Here is a 17,075-nt window from a genome sequence, read left to right as displayed (position 1 = left end):
TCATTTTTATAACTGGTCAAAGTCTGTTTGCAGGAGAAATTCTACTTTTTGCAAATGAGATGTTTTTTTTAATTGTAAATCTGAAAGAAGTGAAATCCACATCCGCTTCAGCACCACTAGATGGCGCCTGTCTGATCTCCAGATGCTCTGCTCCATTCAACCCTCAACCTGGCATGCTTTTGTTAACAGGAAATGCAGGAAAAGTGTTGCTTGATGAGTGTCGTGAGGTCTTTGTTTATTTATTTTCCTAATCTTACACAAGGCTTGCATTTCTCTATGTGAACCCTCTGAGTATGTTTGGCTTGCTTCTTCCTCTGGGGCTTAAAGTTACTGAACGTTCTCATGCAAAGGCATTTGTCCACAGATAAAACATCTCAAATTAAAGGGATAGTTCACCCAAAAACAACCTATCTGTCATCAATTAAAAATCATAGAACTTTTTTTGCATGAAGCTGTTTGAAGGTGTTTAAATTGTGAAATCGTTTTCATTTTTGTTTGAATTGTCACTTTAATTTTCTTTTAGCATTTCTCACAGAACCACAATAGTGGTCATTTCTAGACTTCTTGTAGGACTGCACTTGATAAATGTGCTTGGCATCGAAAGCTGCGTGTTCTCATTGTGGCATGAAGAGCTCAAATAATGCAATAATGCTCTGAGGATAAGAGCCTGTATGGGTAGTAATTGCACATAGTCATGCAAAGACTTTTGTCTTTTTTTAATTTTTTATTTTTTTTTATTTTTCCATTTAGAAGTCTGCTAGAGACGAATCTCAAAGCTCACTTCTAATTGGATTCTTGACAAAAATGAATGTGGTAAAGATCAGTTGGAGTGTTTCCCGGTTTAAAAGCAGGAAAAATATAAGAATCCAAGGCAGTTCTAGAAACAAATAGATTCCATACTTTTTTTTTTTTTTTTTTTTTTTTTTTTTTTTTTTTGGTGATTTGCACCAGCAGGCCAACCTGGATCAGTTGCAGCAGTGTGCTTCATGTCACATTTCATGCTTGCACTCGAGTTATGCGATTAAACAGTTCATATACAAGCACACAAGGCTGTGGAAAACACAAATGTGAGCATTTTATTGCTTGGGGGAGAAAAACTGATCCATCAAACCTTGCTGAATGAAGTTCAGCTGGTCCTGGCAAGTGAAATAAAGAATAATCATAATGAAGATAATCATCATGAATCACTCATCAGTCAGCGCTGTGTGTGTTCTAATAATAAGGGAAGTAGTGCTGTCTGTCAAATGCATACTGCCATATTTGTACTATTTTGGCAGTATTTGCTATATGCATAAAATACAGAATGCTTAATTCATTGTTTGATTTGACTGCCAAAAGTACTACAATTTTTAGATGTCTTTTTTCAGTCTTTATTTGTTCTACAGAAGACTTTTTTGTGTGCTTATTTTTTTTTCTTTTGCTTCAGTTTTTTTTTCTTAAGCAGAAAAAAATCTTTTTCTTGCTTATTTTGCTTTAATACACATTTTAATGCACACCTTTTTTTTCTCTTTAACCCTTATGTTGATTTCAAGTCATTTTGACTCTGAGAGGATTTTCTTTTCCATGATAAATGCCAGTTAATGTTATTACATTGTACTAAAACCTGATTTTGCTCACCCAGGGTATTTAAAAATGAATTTTTGTACTCTTTTTGAGATTGTGGTGTTCCCAGTGAAAAATGAAAGAAAAAAATCACACTTTTCATTCATACGAAATACAAAACCTGTGCTAATTAAAAGAAAAGAAGCTGACAAATAAATTCAATCAAAGATTTGGTGATAATATAGCATAATGAAATATTTACATACAGTATCTAGAACACCATTTCTAAAACACCAGCTCAGCCCAAGGGTTAATACACATCTATATATCTACAGTATATAAATGTACTATGTACACAGTAGTTCTGCATCTTTCAGTCCAGCCTCTTGTTGCATGTGTTGCTGGTGAAATGCATGATGGGATTTGTGGTGGGAGACTCCAACAGTCCTGGGCTCCACCTTCCACTTCCATGTCCACTTCAGCATCAAAAACTTTGGTATTATCTTTTGAACACAATAACAACACAACAGGTTGAGCAATACTCATACATAAAAACATATCCATTAAAATACCAACAAGAATTGAAATTTGCCGACAAAAGATGTTTGAATGTGTGCACAATCACATCATTTTTTGTGTTAGTAGTTATTGTCTTAAGTATAATATATTTGTGACGCTTGGAATTTACCTGATAATTCTACATTTCTGTGAGATTAGAGATTATATGTGGTGGAATGTGGACAGTCAGTCTCTTGAATCAACGTTCCCCAGCTGAATTGTTCCGGTATATTTCCCTGTAATGAGACCAAAATGAAAGATCCTTAGGATATTTGAGGACTTATTCCCCAGTTGACCTCACTCACATCGCCGCCTTTAATTTCTACTCATCTAGCTGGCTAAAACTCAATTATCTGCGGTGGCCTGAACGACATCAGGAACCTCCGATTCCAGGCAGCTGAATATCTGGCGCAGACCCAGAGATCGTCCTCCAGAGTCGAGACTCCTCTCTTGTTCTCCTGGATCCATGGCACGCCGTCAATTACAAGAGAAAATCATTTTGTCTGGTCCCTCAGTTTGTAAAAACAAACAGAATCGTGTCTACAATAATGCGCTTACAATGGAGGTCTATGGGGCAGTACAAACATAAAATGCAAACTACGATTAAACATTATGTGTTAATTAATGACTGCACAGTGTTATTTTCCATTTTAAACTCCTGTCATGACCATAATGCCATTTAACCTTTTAACTTTGTAAGGATACCAAAAAAAAGAACTCTTTACAGAGAAAATGCCAGGTAATAACCAAAGTTCATCTGCCTAAAAACTATTTAGAAATAACAATTTCACAGCTTGAAATAACAATTTGTGTGCAGAAGTATTAATATCAGTGCTAAAAACCAGAATGCCTTTATCTTGTGGACATAGTTTCTGCCATGACAAAAAATTATGAGAACAACTTTACAGTACAAAATAATACACTCATTTTTAAAAATAAGAATTAATGAAAGAGCTTTTTAAAAAATCCTCCAGAATTCACCCCATTGAAAGTTCCTCACTGTAACCATAATTTTTTTGTTTTTACTATCATTTTCAATTTTTTTAAAGGACAAAATAGACACAAAAAGTGGGATTTGTGTGTGATAAACATTATGCAAACACCCAAATCTAATAAACGAGTGACTGTTTGCAATAAACTGTTGATTGCACTTAACTTGTTTTAAACCTAGAACATTCATTTAATCTACTTCAGCTGCGCGGCAAACTTCTGATTGTGACATCAAAAATCTTCCTTCAAAAAACAAGCATGAGAAGATGATTAAGAAAACATGTCACTATACAGTTCAAACCTGATTGGATAAGTTATGTATTGTGCAAGATGACTGTTATTGTGTTGCCTGAAGCGTTCGGTGGTTTAATCATTTCAGTTCATGACTAAAATCACATGGTCACCCCCAGAAGAGGATAATAGCTTATTGGAACATCAAGAAACACATCAAAAGAATCTGAAACAGACTTTCTTAGTTTTACAGCTTTTGTGTCTTAATAATACATGCTTGTCATTGGGTGAATAAATGAGTACAGCTGGTACTTTTTAGCATTTGGTAATTTTGAAATGTTTCCCATGACTCCGTTTAACAAGGAAACATGCTGACAATAGTTCAACATACTAACTGAGGAGCATCTGAGATGTTTGGGGACACAAAGATACTCCCAGTGCCACCAACTCACAGAAATGAGGCGATCTGAGCGGTTAAAATATGGGCGGCACACGGAACACTCCAAATGACCCATTTTGCCACTCCTCACCCATCTCAGCAGATGGCATGGTCATGGTCCACCGTTACAGGACTATCAGGGGAAGAAATGGCCAGGCCTGCACTTTATAATGATTACAACGGTGTTGGGAAGTTGTGATGATCATTAAAGACAATAAATGAATGATGAAAATAAACTGAGCAGTTAAACTGAGATCATTTTCCATCACCTTTTTTACTTAAATTGTCCTGCAATGTGACAAATTATTATTGAAATGTACAAATATTCCCTCTAAGTATAGTTTAAGATCATATGTGTAAATATAACAAGAATCACAAAATGCTGTTTTAATCAATTTTTAATGAAGTATAACATTTGACACTGTAGGACAAGCAACATTTAGCATGTGATCGGTCAATGTCCAGCAGTATGCAGCGATGCAATTAATCTCATGCTTGTTAATTATTTCATATTAAAAATGATGCAGTGGCCTTAAAATGTATTTGGACACTCTTAGGATTTTATAAGAAAATATGAAACCATGTGTCATTTATTTTGAATGAGCAAGAACACTTTTCAAGCACACAATAGTTTGGTTCAGTTATTTATATATTTCTATTATTATATATTATTTAATTTTTATTGGGAATTTATATCTAATGCAATGACATTCATTTATTTTAAAGGTGACTTAAGTGCCCAAATATTTTTTTGAGCCACTCTGTATATATATATAACTTTAATGCAGCAGAGCTCAACTACATGAAGTCTTGTTTGCCAGAATTGACGTCAAAAATTCCATTAATATCAGTTGTGGTTCCATTTACAAAGAAGCAGAAATATAAGGAAAGTGAAAAAAAAAAAAATCACCTGAAGTAACAGCAGATTTCTGTAAGCATAGAACTTTTGATTGTCATATTAATCCTGTGTGATTTTCAGTTTTGAATTGAAATGTGAAACTCATCTCATGACGCAGGACAATGTCAGTCACTCTGACGATCCGCTAATTCATTACTTCTAGTCTAAATGAATGAAATGGGTGGTTTGAAGCTTTCAGAAATATATCAAAATTGAGCCAAATACCATAAGCTTGGTCTCTTGAGGTATAGATTATTTTACAAATATCTGCTTGCAAATTCTTATGCATTCACTGCAGGATCCATAAATGAATGAATCAGTTCAAAGACAGTATCTTCACAGAAGGTGTGCCTTCAATATCTCCTGAAAGAGCTCTTTAAGATAGAGTGAGGGAATCACTCTGGTGAAGCAAACATATCAGACAGCTTTTTAGAAAAGACCCTGACTGATAAGAAAGCAAACTAAATTTAATTCTCAGAGTGGGAGTGACTCTCCACTTATCTGCTTTTTTGGAAAATGCATTGTAGGTATGCTAAGTGGAATTTACTTAAAAGGGAAGTAAAGTTTGTGCTGGAGAACGAGCGTAAGCAGTGAGTGACAGATGAGTGTTTGTGCTGTGACTAAGTTTCCCCAAAGCCCACTGAAACGTTCTAAAAATGCATTAGCGGGACTTAAGTCTGTACATCACAGGCTATTTATAGACCAGGCGCCTTAATGTTCCCCTAAAGATTTCTTCCAATTATCTCTGCCAGTGTGTACCGAGAAGAACCAGCTAGAAAGATCTTAAAGTGATAGTTCACCAAAAATGAAATTCCTGTCATCATTTACTCACCCTCATGTTGTTTCAAACCTGTATGAATTTCTTTCTTCTGCTGAACACACAAAAAAGATATCCACTGACTTCCATTTTGTATTGTATCAGAATTATTTTTGGGTGAACTGTGCCTTTAAATGAAAAGCTATTTTCTATGGCTCTGTAGGCTTTAGAAGTAATTCAGCCATACAATCTCTATATAAACATTTAGAGAACTAAAGAATTCTTTGCAAATTCAAGGACAAACCCCCTCTCTTTCTTCTGTGGTCTCTGTTATAGGTTTGGATTGTATAAGTGGCTCATCAAGCCATTTTCTGAATAACTACTAGAAAACTCCAGTCATCCGAAGGGGGTAAATTAACAAGTGCTACTGGCTTTAAACAACAATTTCCTTATTTACTTTAGTCTTGAGTTTTCTGAAGAGAGAACCTACATGCTGCTTAATATTTTTGTGAAAAACAATTTGTTTTTTTAGGCTTCTTTGACAGTTGTATTATAATATTTTTTTATTTATATGATTTTTTTTTTTAATAGTGAAACATTTACTGTTACCTTTGTAAAAATAAATAACAAATTAATAAATAAAAATAAAAGTAAGAAAAATAAAGATGGCAGGGCCCATGAAGAATAAATAAGAAAATAGCCTATTATATAACATGCACCCCTTAAAACATTTCAGAAGAGCAATGACCTTTCTGCTTTATTTCTTTAGCATCACATATTGAATATTTCATTTTGGACATCAGTATCCACTCACTGGCATTTTAGACACTCGAAAATGATAAAATGGCAGTTTCTGAACCATTTGATGGCATGACGGACAGGCTGTGGTACTCAGAGACGACTCTGTGTGCACCTCTGTTATCTAAGACATCGAGTTCCATCATATCTGAGAGTCCTCAGGTCACGAACACTCCAGCTCCGCACAACAATGACTCATGCTCTCTCGGGACCTGTGTGGGAGAACAGTCTGTATTCATCACAAACCAGTGTGACTCATCTCAGAAAAATATCTATCTATCTATCCATCCATCTATCTATCCATCTGTCTATCTATCTATCTATCTATCTATCTATCTATCTATCTATGAAATTATATAAACTAACAGTGCAGGGTAAATACTATGTATTTATTCTAATTTAATCATTCAGAGCTGAACATTAGTGACGCATTTTTACTTTAGCTAAATTTAAAAAGTAGCCTATCTGTACTTTGTCAGAGTGTTTTTCTTTGGAAAACTTTTACTTCACTACATTCCAAAGCATAATGTCATACTTTTAACTGCACTACATTTCATAAATAAAAGCTGTTGATTTTTTTTAAACCTTTAATAGGCTTTAACTTGAGCTATAGAGCTATAACTTGAGCTATGAGGCTATAACTTTTATTTGAGTAAAAGTAAGAAAGTACTAGATTTCTAATATAGGCTAATCGAGTATTAGGCTGTATTTATTATGAAACGTATGCAGTAAAAAGCAGGCTACAATATCATGCTTTGAAATGTTGTGAAGTAAAAGTTTTCTAAAGAAAAACACTTGACAAACTTGACAAATGTACTTTTAAAGCAGAGTAAAAATACTTCACTACTGTTCGCCTCTGAGTAAATTTTAAAAAGATGAAAACTTTTTCTTGATGTGCCAAGAGTAACATCAACGCTCTACCGCCGTCCTTTCGGCTATTTCCGTTCATTTCCGTAACTACTCGGAAACTCTTCACAAGAGGGGCAGGACTCGGCGCTCGAGTGCGCCTGTAACTAATCCAGTTCATTCCACCGGATCAGTTCACCTGGACTCCTGACGGACGTTCATGCGCGGAGCAGGTGAGCTTCACCGGATACGTTCTTTCGAGACAGCACTTACTTGACAGTTTTTGAGTGTTTTAAAGTGAGTTCAAAACAGTCACGGTCAACTACGCAGACTTTGTGATCATTTTAAAACAATCTCCAAACACTTCTGAGGAATGCGTCGGATCTGAACCGCAATATTTTGTTTGTGTTTACAAAGTAAGTTTTGGGCGGCACGAGACAATCTAAAACGGAAACCATGGCAACAGGAGGATTTAAATCTAACAGCGCAACGGACTTTCTGGAGGAATGGAAAGCAAAGCGTGAGAAGATGAGAGCAAAGATGCTTGGAGATATCGCCGCCGCCACCGGGAGAAACACTGAGTTAAACAACAACGGCAGCTCGGTTAACTGCGTCTCCTCTTCGTCCTCCTACCAGGTGACCCGGTCTTCCTCTTCGACCGCTTTGAAGGACGAACCGAAGAAACCCGAGCCGCCCGGGGAAAACTTGAAGAAGACGCCGGAGAAAGTGAGTGGTGTCCCGCAGGCGGAGAGCTCGAGCCCCGCTGGTGTGGAAGACAGTGATAAGGAGAGTCCCACACACAGCAAGAGCAAAGAGAAGAAGAGCTCGGGACCCAGCGCCAGAAAGGGCAAAGGACAGATAGAGAAAAGGAAGTTAAGAGAGAAGAGGAGGTCAACAGGTGTTGTCAGCATACCGTCCAATGAGGTGAGTTCATTTGTTTTAAAGTTAACCATTTCATCCAGGTAGCAGCAGTACTGTGGTATTTATAATCACAATACTCATAGACGTTACGTGGTTTTCCAATGTATTACCATTGTGCTTCCAAAAACATGGTAATACTTTGGTACTTCTTGTATAAGAATGCCCATTACTACTGGCTTTCCTTTATTGCAACCACATTTTTATGTGAACAAATGTTAGCCAAATTTTGTAGATTAGGTATAAAAACATGGTGTAGGTAAAAATAGACAAGCATTGTGCCATTGTATATATAAAAGAGTCAATACCATGGGACTTACTGGACTTTTATTAAAAAAATCCCAATTATTCCAATGGCACCATGTTAAACATAGTTATACAGTATTACTTGTGTGTAAATGGCCCATATACTGAGTTGCAACCATATATGTTTTGGGGCCAACAATATTTAAAGCATAGTAATACTGTGGTACTTATGTAAATGATCTGTCGGCCCATATCTGCTGGGTTGCAGTTGCAACCATATTTAGGCCTACTTACAGACAGTATCCTAAATATGTTTGTAACAAAAGTAGACAAGAATGTTTTTGCCATGGTACTGCCATTCAAAAAAGGTGGCAATACCATGGTACCTTAGGTGGTCAATTGGTCCTTTTTTTGAAACCACATTTGATCTTAGATCTTAACCTATCCCTACTATGTGACTACAAAACATGGTTTTAATTGTTTTATCATTCTCCATAAACAGGGAAATACCATAGCACCTCTTTTGCAAGTGATCTGTTGTTCCATTTGTGCCAAATTGGCACAACCACATGCTTACATAGACACAACTCTAGCCAAGTTATGTAACTTAAGTAGAAAAAGCTTTAATCTGAAATCCATCATAAAATGTCACTCCATCAGTTCACTCGCACGCCTTCCTTATGTAATGTATGTGAAATATCTGTTCAGTGCATATTCTCCTCCAAGCAACTCTCACATAAATCAAGACTAGAAGGCACTGAGTTTGATCACTAACAGATTGAGATAATATTATACATATTTTCTCCTTTTCATGATTTATAATGACTGTGGTTTGCAGAATAACATTCTATATCATGTGATGTAGATGATGGAGGACATGGTCCGGCTGTTCCTCTAGTTTAAGAAACTTCATCAGCTGATCTGTTCACCATAACAGTTGGCCTCCAAAACATGCCAACTGACTCATGAGTTACACCACTGTTATCTCTCACACTTTCAACACGTCACGTTCCCCCGCATGAGTAAAGGGAGGCTTGTTAGTGTAGTATGCCATTGCAGTACATACTGGAGCTGTGAATGCCTTTGTACCACCCAGCTCCGCTGCCCCGCGGATAGTTACTGTTGGAAGCTGACCAGTATGTCTGCTTGGGCTGAAGACATCCTGTCATTAGCCTCTTGCGCTGTGCCAAGGTAAAGTAGTTTGGGAAGTGGGCGCAGGCCAAGACTTAATGTTAGGGTGTCTTTGAGAGATAAGTGTGCAAGTATACACACTCATGCCCCATGGTCTCTCTGGGGCTGTAACTGCAAGAATGTATATGTGGGGCTGGTTAAATTATTTATTGTTTTGACACTTCATTTTTATTCTGTCTGGGGTTGAAGCGAGGGAGCATGGCATGCAGTTTGAGTGCTCTATATAGTGTGTAAGTGTGAAGGCAGTTAATGGCTATGACGTGCTGTTTAAACAATTCACCCAGGGTCCCATCACCTGAAACTATCATTTATGCCTGATATGGTGTCCAACCATATGTCTCCCACCTCTTGGACATATCAAACAGGTCCAGTGTCAGCTTGGTTTTGTGAAAAGGCACTTACTATCCTTCCCTGAACTGCTTTGGGAAAAGATATGCTGTAAACCAGACATTTGGACTTTCCGTAGGTCGTTTCCCTGTACTTCCTGCTGTGGCTTCAAATTTATAGGGCTCATTGTTCCACCGTGTGCATTTAGCAGCTCGCTGTGAGTTATTGGACTCTTGCAGTGCCTCCCAGCTCTCCGCCCGAAACCTAAACTTTGTTTCCCCACTGTCTTTGTGATGGGTGCTGATAACGTCTATAAAGCCATCCCTGAACTTTGGCTCAGAGTAATTAGTCAGTAATTCATTGCTGCACGACTGCAAATGAGCAGTCCCTTGCAAACACCTTTAAGCGAACCTCAGCCTTCTGTATATGTGTATGTCCCATTGTAACTTTAATCCGTAATGTGTTTGTTTAGTATTACAGATCTGAAAGTTCATATCACCAGCCAGAGTGTGTGTTAAATGTTCTCCTGCTACATATGTTTAGCTAGGGTGACTGAGAAGTTTGTTTTAACTTCTGAGTGTTTGGACCAGCGCAGCTCTAATAAACGCAAATGCTATTGTTTGACATGTGGCCGAGTCTCAAACTCCTCATGACCCGTTTGGTGATAAAAGCCTCCATGTCCGGTCTGCTTGGCGGTTTTCCATTTCAAATTCCAAATCCAGCATAAACGATGACATTCTCAACTTTATGTGATGTGAAAACCTTGAGCTGGTGTTTGCACAGGAGAACTGGAGATGAACCTGGATATGACTGTCTATCAGCATGACGATCATTTTATATTTGGGTGGAATTCACAACCCTGAGAAATAAATATTTATGATTGTTTCTTGCTGAAGGAGTTGCTTGTGGCAAAAAGCCATTTTTTTTTTTTTTTTTTTTTTTTTTTTTTTACTTTCAGAGAGGAAGCTTGGCAAATCTAAAGCTTGAGTAGGCCTACATGCTGCAGTGCTGAAAGAGATCATAAGTTACTGTTTACATTTTGAAGTCCTTGGGAATATGCTGTACATTTGTGACATTTGAACAGGAAACCTGAACTAACTGGCAGATGTTTGGCATTGGGAGCAGTCATGTGGATGAAGAACAGTCCTTAACATTTCCTTATCTTCTGCTTCTAGTGACCTATAGGGTCTGGATAACCAAACAAGGCCCTTGTACAAGCAAATCACGACTAGAGGAAGTGGTAATGCTTCTGTTGAAGCACTACTTTCTTGTGGACTGCTGAGTTTTAAACCTGCAGTTGTTGATCACCTTGAAATTTGGTTTCGTAATTTTTTTGACATTGTACTTTTGCAGTTGTTGGCAATGGTCTACTGCCTGGAATGATACTTTGCCGCCTAAAAAGCATGGCACGACATGTTTTTCAGTCACCATTTTTTCCAAACAAGGTCACACCAAAACTACAAATACCTCTGAGATTCAGTCATGGGTAAGCAAGGTAAGCAACCAACCTTTCTCCTTTTGTTTTAGGACATTCCAGGCTATGTACAAATAGTGGAGTATTTTTGGTAATCTTTTCAACAAGTGAAATTCCTGCATTTATTTGTTACCACTGATATTTGTACTAGAGGCTACACTGCATTCATGTTCTCCACCAGAAGTGTAATGCCATTGCCAAGTGGAGATTATGAGCAACCTGAAGGTTTTAAAACTCAAGTCTTGATAAAATGGGTAAAGCCTCACTTTATACTCGGGGTCCTGCTACAAGGATCTGGGAAGGTCCTTTGGATGTCAGGCCTACCGCTCAAAAGTCAAAGCATGATGTACAACATCCATTTAACTGTTGGACCAAATCAGCACATATAGTTGAAGAGCTGGAATGCAATGAGACCAAGACTTCCTGTGCTGGCCCTCTGAGCGGTCACCCTTCTCCTCAGATTACATTTCGCTCCGTCTTACCTAGCTGTCCGGTCTGTTCAAGCATGACGCAGACTGACTCGCGTTCAGTTCAGAATTCATGCTCTTCCTTGTTTATGATACATGGCATGCATTGCTATTTTCTCTGCGAGCCACAATCATTTCCGTTACGTGTGGTAATGATGCATATATGATGATAGCACCACCTTTTGCATTTGGATTGGTCTCACTTAGGAACACAGTGGTCACGGTGTGTGCACATGAATTAGCTAGCCAGTTGATTGTGACAGTTGTGCGTTCATCACTCTTCCTCATTGGTGTAGACAGTGTGTAGGTATGAACTCTATAAATAGCCCCTTTCTAGGCTTGTGTGTTTAGACTCGCTTTTTGTTTGCTTGAGAAATATTGCAGTGCTTTGTCAGCAACGCAGTGACGCATTGCTGCAGATTGAGTCGTCACTTATTAACGTGCACCAGACACCACATAGAGAATGAACTACATGACCTGTTGCTCTCTTGGTGCAGCCCGCTCTTATCAAGTATATTTGTCTGTGTTCAACAGCGGTTGACTCCTAGTTCAATATTTGAAACCTTTTGTATCAGTGGGCAGAGTTCAAAAGAGGAACGAATAAAGTCGTATAACCTGTACCATGTGTTGGGGAAGCTACTCTGAAGTTGTAGCTTCCCAAGCAACTCATAATTAAATGAAAATTAGACTACAGAAAATTAGACTACTTTTTTGTCATAAACATCCACGACAGCAGATGAGTGACACTGCATTTTGGTGGTTGCTTGGTTTCTTTTTCTGCAGCATTGCACTGAGTTGTTCTGCATGAAATGTCATTGGACTGAAGTACTTGTCCTCATGCATATTAATCATCAAATATAGACAGAAACTCATTGTAGATAGAAGAGACTAATTGTGCCATGTGAGTTCTGTATATCGCCCACACGAGTTTTGTTTTATTGTGTTTTGTGGATAATAGTGTTGGCATTTTCATGTTCAAACCTTTTCATGTCGAGCCTAGTTGGAATCTATATTGTGCACTGCATAGTGTGCACACACAGAATATTTTAAGTTGTAATAATATTTTATATTACAGTTTTTACGGTCTTTTTGAACTTATAAATGCAGCCTTAGTGTGCATAAAATGCTTCTTTAAAAACATGAAGCTCAAATCTTTGATTGGTAGTGTACTTTTGTTGTTAGAAATATAAATGTATAATGACAAAAATACAAAATATTAATATAAAGGGATCTCAGAGAGTGGATTTGATTACAATGTAACTCAACAAACAGTGACAGCATTCTGTCACATTGCACTGCAATTCTTTGAAAAAAGATGTTTCTGGAAATAACTGAGCTAATGTCAGGCTACTTAAAAACTTGTTTGGTAAGTGTAGCTTTTATAATAACTGTAACATTTTCATTTTGTCAATCCATATTCAACAGGGAGCACAAACACATTGGCCAGTGGGTAATGTGAAAAAATTGTGTTCAATGTGTATTCTTCAAACAAGTGCAGAACACTTGGAGAGATATGCAAGCGTGTTTTAATGATATCGGCTAACACTTTGTCACACAGGGATTATTTACAAGGCTGCCCGTTAGCTTTGATTGTGTGCGAGCAGAAACAATGATTATAAAATGGAGTGGATTTGGCCAGTAGTTGTTTGTGAAAATTCCTTTCAGCAGGGCGCTTGGTATGAGTCAGTGGTAAAACCAGGCCACTCTGCGTGATTAGGCATTAGCCTGTCTGCTTACATTCACCACTGCACAACAAGACAAACCAGCTCGCTTTTAGCTTTCTATTTTTCTTTTCTTACTATCATCCTTTGATCTTTTCCCCCTCCATCTGTCATCTCTCACTGTGTCTGTTTTCTCTTTCTGTCATGTGGTGTAAAGAGTGCTGATAGGTTGGTATTTCAGGATCTCAAATCAGTTTCACCTGATACAAGATACTTGTTTATTATAGGAGCAAAGAGCAGAAACACAGAAAACAATGTATAGTTGAGTCATTGCTACAGTAGTTCTTATCTCTACAGTTGCTTTTAGTATTCATGCAATATTCATGTCAAGGTAATTTGAATGAACCAATAAACTTAATGAGTGTTAAACTTATGTATGTAACTTGTCTTGTCGTCCCACACTGTTTGTTTATTTGGACATGAATTCTGTCCAATGGTTAATGTTGAGGAAGGTGTGCTTTTAAGAGTGATTTTTTTTTTTTGTTTTATGACCAGTAATATCAAGTGTCCTTTAACCATATATGGAGAAAATTTTAAATTGTTGTATTTCTGGCACAGTGATGAAGTGATGACAAAATAATTATTAGGCTACAACAATAAAAACGGCTTCAAAAATATTTTAATAATGTTAATTTAGTGTACAATGATATGTTTCAACCATTTCTATAACATATGAATGACTTTAATGTAAAAAAAAAAAAAGTTAATACATTTTGTGAATATTACTTTTAAATTTTAAATCTAATTAAGATAATTTGCACTGCAGATACTGATGTTTCCTGTTGAACGTACATTGGCAATATGTAGTTTGGTGCTATTTTTTTTTAGAGTAAAGTGTAAATCAAACTGATTATCAGTGCTATTACTTTTCTAAATAATCTGGCTTTTGTTTGTTGTATGATAAAACGGTTGAAAAATTAAAGTACATTGAAAGTACTTGCATTGAAGGAGGTTCCTGAACCAGATCTAGAAAGCAGACTAGAGACTTTGATGTTAACTCTTTTGATGTGGACACTTTTGTTTTAAACAACCACTAACAAAACTCTGGCCTCTATGTAGTAATGCCCTAGAAACACCCAAAACACTAGCAACTGCATAGCAGCACACTAAAATCCACTCACAACACCTTAGCAGTTGCATAGCAATTCCTTGTCTCCTCCCATACAACTCTGTAGCACAGTGGTAGCAAGTTTTGCAAAGACAAGCACAGCTCCAAGTTGCCTTCATATTTTTGTCAGTACACCCAAGGCCTTGTCATCATATATCTTAGTTCTCTGATATGCCACCTCATGCCACATCTCCATGGTTACACCTCAGACTTTGATCTCAAATAAATGTTTGCGTTGTTGCCAAGCTATGACACCAAGTGCCAGTGGGGCATTGAAGTAAAACACACCATTTGTCCTCTTCTCCTTGTTTCAAGTCACATTACTGAGTAACAGCCTTGAAGAATGTAGAAATGTGCAGAACAATCAAGAAACATGACCTTTCATCACTTTATGCATTCCTAAGCTTGATTAAGGATTTAGGTTGACTTTCCTTCATTAAAGTCGCATTTGTGTCTTGACTCTGCTTGTTAACTGTTATGATTTGTTTGACCAAAGGCCTTAAAGAATGTGAATCATTTCTAAGGTCCACAACTTCTTCCATACCACATACTTCAGTGTTTGAGGAAGCCAAATACAATCCCTAGGGATCTGCTTTGAGGAAGAGTATCTGTGGACACATCAAAGGCAAACGAAGAGCAGAGACGCTTTGGAATGTAACTGGTGAACTCAGAGCATCAAATGAAAACGTGCCACCAAAAGCCCATGGATGAGAGCTTGATCAAGAATTATCTAAATGAACAACATTTTGCCACAGGGTTATTTTTTTGAAGGACATACTTCTAGTTTCCTTGGAAGTTGTCCTATCCGTTGGGTTGACCTTCTCACATCACTGCCCCATTCTCATGCTGCCGTCATGTGCTATCAGAAATGTTCTACTTCCCATTTCTGCTGTTGGAATTATAAGTTTGTTGTATTCAGATGCTTTGTTGTTGGAAGGAATAGGAATCAGAGGATGACAGGAAGATCATTCTTGCCTATTTCTTGGGTAAATCTTTTTAAAACCAAAACATATGGAAGCTATTAAGTCAATATCCAATGAATTTTGAATAAAATGAAGCATCCCCTTCAACGAAGATCATACAAACATTACTTGCATGATTTATACATTCACTTCGCGATCTAAAGAGTCAAGTCAGCATGCTGACGATTTCTAAATTTTGGGCAAATAAATGCTTTTTTTGCTTTGGAAGATATGTACAATATGCCTCAAATGGTTATTTATATTCATAAATATTCATGACTATAATAATGAGAGAAAACAACGAGCGAAAGCAATGCAGATGTGGGAAAAACAAATAAATCTTGACAGCCATTACAGCAATGTATCTCTTCTTCAGTTTAAGGCCCAGCCAACATGAAAACACAGAAATCCATGTTTCCAGTCATAAATACGACTTAAGGGGCTTTTCTGTACGACTAGGAAACTATCATACAAACATTTACAATAAGATGTAAGGACAGCATCAGTGTCCTCTTAAAGTTCTGCTTGCTTGGCTATTTTTCGACCCATTCATTTGAACTGTCCTTCAGCTGTTTTGCGAGTTTCTATGCTGGTGGCATTCACCTTTATCAGCCTTCACTGTGTGTTTGGACCAATGCTTAAATATGCCTTTCACCTTGATGGACACAAGGACTTGTTTTCGTGCATTTAAATGGGCCATGCCTGTTAACCTCTAGACCACAATTGACGTGAGAGGTTATGGGGTCAACTCCCAAGTCAACACCTGCTAATCTTCAGGCCTTCCAGAAGCATGAGTCAGAAGAGGCTCCAAAGATAGCAAATAGATGCATGGTCATTGTTCCCAACCACTGGTTTTCCTTTGTAGCAGCTCTACGTCATTGCCTGGAATATCAGTCATTACATTTATGCTGCAGATTGAATATGGTGCCTTAGAAACAGCATGTTATCAACCAAACATCAGGTAGCATCAGGTGCAGGAATGTTGATAATGTTCACACACCCAGGGCTGATCACTGTATAAGTGACAGGTAATTTTGTGCTTAAAGAATTGTGTTGACAGTGCAATGAAGTTCTACCCTATAGGCTATAGACGGTTTCAACGGCAACAATATAAATGTTACAACAACATAAAATAAATGTTAACAAAGCCTTTGGGAAAATCGGTCAGTTCTGATATTGTGGCGAGTGCCACAAATAAATAAATGTATGGGAAATACACAGCACAACCACCTGAGCCCAACTTCAGTCTACTCATCACCTTAACTTTAACTGCGTTTGTAGCCAGACTGATAAACAAACACAGACTGGAAGTTAACTTCTGGCCAGGCAGCAACGCCCGATTAAACCGTCTATACATAAATGACAGTGCATCATCAAAAATAAAAGAGTTAATTTATAACCACTTGGTGAAGTTATGATATATATTACTTCTTTTTTCTTGTTCTAATCAATTTCCAATGCCCTACATCTTTATCTCTCTGAAGTGTGTCATATTAAGGAAGTACAATGGTTTGTGAATGTCTTATCAAGTTGATTCTAACTTGTTCCTTTCTAAACTCATTTAAAAGTGACGTTATCGTCTGTGAACAATGCAACTGCTCA

The 17,075-nt window shown here is 37.4% G+C and overlaps 1 protein-coding gene across 2 annotated transcripts in view; it reads left to right on the top strand.

The window, feature by feature from the left end:
- Window positions 1–7,157: 7,157 nt before the first annotated feature.
- Window positions 7,158–17,075, top strand: part of LOC109051471 (PRKC apoptosis WT1 regulator protein-like) — a 61,403-nt gene continuing 51,485 nt past the window's right edge. Inside the window, exons 1-2 of one of the 2 annotated variants that reach the window (XM_042722209.1) lie at window positions 7,158–7,292; window positions 7,477–7,983. In XM_042722209.1, the coding sequence (XP_042578143.1) occupies window positions 7,516–7,983 (468 nt within the window). In that variant the 5' untranslated portion in view covers window positions 7,158–7,292; window positions 7,477–7,515. Of the gene's footprint in view, window positions 7,357–7,476; window positions 7,984–17,075 lie in introns of both variants that reach the window. The other variant, XM_042722212.1, reaches the window with a different exon arrangement.

This window comes from Cyprinus carpio, chromosome B4 (assembly GCF_018340385.1).
Source record: "Cyprinus carpio isolate SPL01 chromosome B4, ASM1834038v1, whole genome shotgun sequence".
Taxonomy (NCBI): Eukaryota; Metazoa; Chordata; class Actinopteri; order Cypriniformes; family Cyprinidae; genus Cyprinus; species Cyprinus carpio.
The sequence above is the reverse complement of the archived record's forward strand: the minus strand, read 5'-3'. Positions and strand labels throughout refer to the sequence as shown.